Source organism: Porites lutea, chromosome 9 (assembly GCF_958299795.1).
Source record: "Porites lutea chromosome 9, jaPorLute2.1, whole genome shotgun sequence".
Taxonomy (NCBI): domain Eukaryota; kingdom Metazoa; phylum Cnidaria; class Anthozoa; order Scleractinia; family Poritidae; genus Porites; species Porites lutea.
In genome coordinates, this window is record NC_133209.1 from 19044081 (window position 1) to 19051615 (window position 7535).

General features: G+C 36.2%; 1 protein-coding gene across 1 annotated transcript; it reads left to right on the forward strand.

Moving 5' to 3' along the window:
- The first annotated feature begins 1088 nt into the window (after positions 1-1088).
- LOC140949008 (adenosine receptor A2a-like) lies at positions 1089-6659 on the forward strand. Its single transcript, XM_073398263.1, has 2 exons — positions 1089-1971; positions 6283-6659. The coding sequence occupies exons 1-2, from the start codon at positions 1384-1386 to the stop codon at positions 6556-6558; spliced, it is 864 nt and encodes a 287-aa protein (XP_073254364.1). The 5' UTR covers positions 1089-1383; the 3' UTR covers positions 6559-6659.
- Positions 6660-7535: the final 876 nt, after the last annotated feature.

The window sequence follows — 7535 nt, forward strand, 5'->3', positions numbered from 1 at the left end:
CTTTTGGCGCGCACACAAGCGAGACTAACTACCTGCTGTGCTGGTCTATGTTTGAAAAGCTTAGCTAGTAATTTTTTTTTTTTTTTCCGGGGAACAAGTTCCTTCTCTCATGTCAAGAGACTCGTCGTTTGTCATAGTTACTAAAAAAACGTGCGTTTGTTTCGCTTGAGTCCTGCAAACATGTAGGATCGGTCTCATACTTAATAGTCTGCATTTCCTCTAAACGATCGTTTAACTCTTTTCTGTTTGACTTTGTGTTTACGATTCACTGCAAACCAGCTGCCATTTCTACTTTGATATCGCGCCAATAGTTTCGAATAACTCACTTCCATTTAATAATTTCAGCCTAAAATCGGCAGGAAAAGAAATAAGAATATTCAGCCTGTGTGTTTTAAACTGAAGAAAGTGACGCTATGTAATACGACTTACATCTTATTAGCTGCCTTAAAGGTAATAAAGGATACTATAGCCTAAGCTGAGTTTTTTGTAGTCGATTGCAGTTTAAGGCATATATTACTTTTTGACACATGATTGCTCATCGGATTGCCACGTCATGTACAAACGGGTGTTCTGAATATTTGCAATTGATACTATATTAAGGAACAGATGATTTATTAAGTAACTAGGGTGCTGTATCTTTAGGCCGCCTCATGCTCTTTAAGTCACTCGTGAACATGTAGTTTATCAAAAAATGTGTTCATAGGTCCAGCAAATACTGTTGGATTGGTTTGCGACGTAAAAATTCCGTTTTCCTCTTAAGTTACCTCTCAGCTCGTTCTGTCTGACTGTATGTTTGCGATTCATAATTGAAAACCAACTGCCTTTGCTTATTTAAAATTGCGTCAGTAGTTTCATATAACTTCCTTCCTTTTTAACTGACGAACTTCAACATTTATACCACCTATTGCGTTTCGCTTGAAAGAAAGTTAATACTAATTACTGTGTGATGATGACTTTACATTTAAAGTTTTAATTCCTGGTTCAGGCATGCAAAGTTTCATTTTTAAGCAAGAAGAGAGTTTGGATATTGTGAGCGCGACTTAGGGCCTTTTTTTACTACTGTCGCGGAAGACTCAACAGTACTCAGTTAAAAACCAATTGCCATCGGAGGAGGTAGTTTGGAGAATATTCAGTAAGTCTCCCAAAGAGTAATTTCCGGCGTCAGTCTCGTGCAAAAAAGAAAACACTTCCAGAGTTCCTCAAACGTTCTACACAGCTGCTGAAACTTAAGACTGTATATAACGCTCCATCCAATGGTGGAAGCTGAAGGTCAGTCTCATTCAAAAACGGATGAAACCTAAAAAGCAATGAAATTCAGATCTTTGCATATTATAGAAACTGAACGCTGATTAGGGTTATGTAAAAAAAAAAAAAAAAAAAAAGATGGCAAGTGCTGACGGCTTGAATTTGACACTTGTTATTAACTGCTTCTTCAACGCTTTCTTGTCTTTCACCGCCATCGTATTAAACATCATAACAATGCAAGCGCTCAGAAAAACGTCGTCGTTGCCTAAGACTTTAAAAACATTGCTACTAAGCCTGGCTGTGTCTGATCTGGGTGTAGGGTTACTTGCCCAACCACTGTATGTTGCAATTCTTGTGATGGAAATAAAACAAAACACAAACAGTACTGCTTATTATGCAGTATACAAAGTGCGTTTAATCCAGGCATGCATATTGGTCTTTGCTTCGCATTTTGGTGTTTTTGCATTAGCTGTGGACAGATTCTTGGCCATTCAGCTTCATCTCAGATATCAGGAGCTTGTGACTCACAAACGTGTTGTTGCTGTTGTGATCTCAGTCTGGGTGTTTAGTGCATCAATGTCCATCCTACTTAACTTGTTTGGTTTTTATATTATGAAAGCGGTCATTTTCGTTGTTTGTGTCATAACTACAGGATTGCTTTATTGCAAGATATACGCTTCCGTGAGACACCACACAAATCAGATTCACGCTCTGCAAGTACAACAGGCGACACAACAACAACAACAATAAGCTTTATTTGCATGACCATAACAAAGTATTACAGTATTGCAAAAGCTACTTGAAATTACTTATTGATTCCTTGTAAATTAAACATTTAAAATAATTTGAAACTTATCAATCATTGTTTATCTCTAACCATCAGTAGGATTAATTATTCCGGAGATAAGTTTGTCTCTCAATTCAAAGCAAGTTGATATAAATGAAATTAATTGGATGTTAATAAAATAGTCAGGAGAATTCATCAGATGTGATAATAAGGACTCATGTGATTGTAGTCGCAGAAACGGTATTTTAGGATCTAGTTTAGAGAAGAACATATCTCTTATGGAAGAAAAACTTGGACAATCTAATAAAAAGTGAGTTTCATCTTCAATTCTGTTACAATTGCAGAGATTGCATAACCTTTCGTCACGTGGTAGATTGTCGTATCTACCTGTCTCAATCCTAAGTTTGTGACTGCTTATTCTCAGTTTCACTAATGTTTTCCTAGAAGGGTTCTTTCTTGTTAAATCTAGGTAGACAGAAGGGCTATAATTCGTTTTGATTTTATAATAAAAGTTAAGTTTTTGTGAATGTTGAAGGGTATGATCCCAGTAAGTGATATATTTCTTTTGCATAAGATCTACATATTGCTTAATTTTACATTTATTCAGTAAATTACAATTAAAGCCTGGGAAATCATAGTAGTCAGTCATCTTCTTAAGACTGGAGTAAAAACTATTTTGACCACTATGATAAAGGTCAACAGATATTTTTAAAGATTGTTTAACTATAGAATTTTCATCTTTTTCTTGGAGATAGTTTAAGTAATTAAGTATCTTGTTATTTATATCAATGATCAGAGGGAATCTGCCAAATTCAGATCTGCATGCAACATTGGATGACTTGTTATGGACTTCTAAATATCGTTTACAGAAGTGCAAATGAGTTTTTTCGATTCCGGAGTTATCCCATGACTTAAAATCTGATTTCACAAAGGCACCCCAAACTTCACTGTTGTAAGTTAAAATCGGTGAGACCATTGTGTCAAAAATTTTATTTGCAAGGGAAGGTTTCAGTTTACTAAAATCAGTGTGGCGTCTTAGACTAAATAGAGCATGAAGGGCTTTTTGCCGAAGATGTTCAAGTGAGAGTGTAAAATTTCCGGGAGACGAGATGCGAGTCCCTAAGTAAGTATAGTCTTTTACAATGTCTATCATTTCATTTCCTACGTGAAAAACATAATCACATTTTTTTGCGCCTTTTTGGAAAACCATTATTTTGGTTTTCTTGGGGTTGATTTTAAGCATCCAGGCGTTGCAATATGAAGACAATTTGTTTAGGCAATTTTGTAATCCTAGTTTCGATCGTGATAATATAATAAGGTCGTCAGCATAAAAAAGAGAATTGAGTTTGGTGCCATTTGGTAGCACAAACGGATCAGATAAAATATTGTTGAATGAAAAAGCTAGATCATTAACGTATAGGTTGAAGAGAAGAGGGCTTAAAATGCAGCCTTGACGCACACCTCTAGTGTATTGAAAAGGTTGTGTTTGGTTATTTCCAATCCTAATAGAACAGGTAGAGTTTGAGTATAAACTTTTTATGACTTTATAGAAGTTTCCTCGGACATTTATTTGTAACAGCTTGTATAAGAGTCCATCGTGCCACACCGAATCAAACGCTTTTCTAAAGTCCACAAAACATGCGTATACTTTCGTTTTGTGACAGTTAACGTATTTGTCAATTAATGTTCGTAGTGTAAGAACATGGTCAGCGGTTCGATTATTTGCTAAGAAACCTATTTGAGATTTATGAAGTATGTCACGCGACTGAATGTGCTTGAGAAGTCTATGATTGAGAATTGAGCAAAATAGTTTCCCAAGACAACTAGAAATACAAATTCCCCGATAATTTGAGGGATCACTTTTAGTCCCACTTTTAAAAATTGGTGTTATAAGGCCACCGCACCATGTTTGAGGCATAGTGCCTGACGTCAGAACAGCGTTAAATAACTTCAAGTAAATAGGCATTAGTTCATTTAAGCTGGATTTGATCATTTCATTTTTTATTCTATCTGAATACGAAGATTTGTTGTTTTTGAGTTTGTTAGCCGCTGTGCGTATTTCGAGTTCAGTTATTAGGTAGTCCAAGGCATGTGATTGTGTTGTTGCGTCTTCTAATCTTGTTAACTCATCGATAATGGCTTCTTGGTGTGAATTAAGAGGCTCGTTTGAGTGTAGTGACTGGAAGTGAGACAACCAACTTTCTTCTGAGATTGACGGGGTACTAGTTTCCTTCATAGAATCATCCATAGATTTCAAGCAGTTCCAAAAATTACGGCTGTTTGAGTTATCTATCATGTCTTCCAGTTCCGAAATCTTAGTATGATAGTATTCTTTTCTCTTCTGTTTCAGAACGTTTTTGTACTGTTTTAAGACAGTGTGATAGTTTTCCCTAAGCGTAATATTGAGAGGATCTCTGTGTTTTAGATTAGCAAGTTTCCTCAATTCGTGTCTCTTAAGACGACATTCTTTATCAAACCATTTTTTGTTAGACGAAACAGAAGATAATCTAGTATATCGTCTTTTAACGTTCTTAATTTTCAAACAATGTTTTGCGGTTGTAAAAAGAATCCTTTCTACTGCATCGAGAGAAGAGTTAATGTGTTTGTCTGGCCTACTGTCAACAAGAAAATCATGTACCATTCTCTGTATGTCTCTTATTTGCAGTGCTGTTTTAAATTTTTGTGATGAATCATTTTCCCATATAAACTGTTTGGGTAAACGAATTAATGTATCATTGGTATTTTCTGTAGTTAAGTGGGTATTTACCTTAGTAATGTTAAGCCATGTCATTATTGGACTGTGATCTGATAAACTCGACGGCTCTTTGACAACAAAATTCGCGATAGAGTGGAATAAGTCTTGGTCGCATATTGCATAGTCAACAACACTAACTCCTAATTTACCATGAAATGTTGGCCTTCCCAGCGAATCGCCACGGGATCTACCATTCATAATCGTTAGATCTGCACTCCTACATATTTCTAAAAGCCGTTTACCGTGGTTATTTAATTCGTTATCAAAGCTGCGTCGCTGAAGGGCGCATAAGGAGAATTCAGATTGATCGTTTGTTATAATGGTGTTGCCCTCTTGACAGACATCGTCTGAGTATTTGCCTGTTCTAGAGTTGAAATCACCCATGAGAAGAATTGATCCAAAAGCCGAGAATTTCTCAATATCGTTTTCAAGTTCTTCAAATAGTTCAGGATAAAAGTAAATGGAATTTTGAGGTGGGATATATGTGCCACATACATAGATATCTTTTTCGGTTTTTGTATATTCTTTGGCAATCTTAAACCATAGAAAATTCGGAGATTCTTTTTCCACTGAAATCCAATCATTAAAGTTTGATTTAAAAATCAAAGCTAGGCCACCTGAGCTCCGACCACATTTTATGTTTTTTAAAGCACTTGTACTCACAATGTTGAAGCCTTCAAGGTCAATACTTACTGATTTCCATGTCTCGGGGAGAATTATGAAATCAAAATTGTTAATCATTCGTAAACAATCAGGATCCCGTAATTTGTTACCTAATGATTTTGAAGAAAGTCCATTGATGTTCCATGCAAAAAAGGACAACTTATTGGACTGACTTAAGTAGTTTGGCATATCGGTATCTAATCTCAAAGGAGAATTTACTGGATATCCTGGTAAATAGGTCAATTTCATTACTAAAAACAAGGGGAAAATCAAGATCTATATCAGTGAATAAGAGTAACTAAAGTAAAGTCTTAATAAATCGTAAAAATGATACCAGTTCCTTAGGTATTTCTACTCCCGTCCTGTCAGACTGATTAGGTTGAGGGGAAGCAGGGGAGTTGATTGTTGTTGGAAGCGGACTGTTCTGTATATTACTAGGTAGTGGGTCTCGTGAAGTGTGACCATGTTTGACAGCATCACTGTAAGAGGAGTAGCCTTCAGAGGAACTTACGTAAGACGAGTATAATGGTGGAGGCTGTTGTGTCCTCGGAGTAGGGAACGCTCCAGTCTGGCTGTTTTTAACCGTATGAGTGAGAAAACCAGGGACTTCCATAGGCGTTGTGTAGAGCGGGCGCGAGGTTGGGGGCGGAGGGCGATGTACTGGTTTCGGGGAAGAACGAACTGTTTTCGTTGTAGCTCGGCCACGTACTGCTGCTACAAGATTTGCGGCAAACAAACCAAGGTGTCTCTTCTTTAGGTGTTTAATGTCATGCAGTATATCTGTTCCTTTAGAAAAGATATTTTCGTGAGACACCAGATGAACGTTTGGTAGTGTGGAAAGACTGCCGCAAGGCTGAAAAAATCTTCACTGGCTACATTCTACATTTATTTCGTGTACTTAGTTTGCTATTTGCCAATATCTTGTTTTCTTTTTGCCAAGACCGTCAACGATGAAACTCCCTTGTTATCTCATTTACATTATTTCACAAGGACTCTTATGTTCCTCAATTCATCCCTCAATCCCTTGATCTACTGCTGGAGGATGAGACACATTCGACAAACTGTTATGGATATACTTCGAAATATTTTCGCGATTGGCCCACACTAAAGAAAGGATCTAACTGAGAATAACTTAATCGGCCTTTTTCTCTCTGAGTGGTGAAGATATTAGCTTTCCAGCAAAACAATTGGAAAAATGACACTAAATATAAACGGGAGCTGAAATCTCTTGTACTCTCTGTTCGAAGGCAACTGTTCGAAGGCAAAGGGATAAATATATGATCGAGTGAGAATAAGTTCATGAGATTTCAGTTTGCTTTGGAATAATTAACAAATAACGGAAACTCTGAGGGTATTATTTATCAAAATCAGAAAGAGGACAAAAAGAAAGAGCTAGGTGGTTTAGGACGAATGACGAGTGACGTGATAAATAGAGGGCCTAGTTTTCAACTTTTCATGGGCAAAAAGTTCTGTGTACAGTTAAGTGTCTTAAAAAGTTTACTAGATTTTGTTAACCATAGTGCATCCAATAAAGAAAACTAACTAAAGAGGAGAGAAATCAAAACTATGTCAATAAATCTTCCATACTGAATGAACCAAGAGTGCCGAAAACATTTACCGATATAACAACAATAACAACAACAACACATAATAATAATTATTATTATAATAAAAAAATAAGAATAATACTACTAAGAATCATAATGATAAGAAGAACAACACAGCCTATTTGTTGAGAGAGAAGAAAACTAGTAGTTTATAATGTTGAGAATATATATTACAATACTTGTAATTGATTCATATCAATAAAGTTCTCGTGAAAAAGTTAAAATGTTTTGAAGAATGGTAAAAATATACCATTTAATCAGGGTCTTTTTTAATTTGTCGAGTCCAGAAATTACTAATAAGATCACTACATTTGAAAGTTTCAGACTGGGGAGAAAGAGCTCTCCTCACAGCGCAACCGATTGGAACAAATGATCGATAGCTAAATGACATCATAATACTAAAATATTACGGAAGCAGGAAGCAGTCATAACATGGCTCCAATATCAAGCAAAGAGCTTCTTGCTCTGAGATTAAAAA

Bases quoted from the DNA above. Each gene is read 5' to 3' on its own strand.
- LOC140949008 (XM_073398263.1), top strand. From the start codon at position 1,384: ATGGCAAGTGCTGACGGCTTGAATTTGACACTTGTTATTAACTGCTTC. The intron at 1,972-6,282 runs GCGACACAACAA...AACGTTTGGTAG, and splicing joins ACGCTCTGCAAGTACAACAG to TGTGGAAAGACTGCCGCAAG.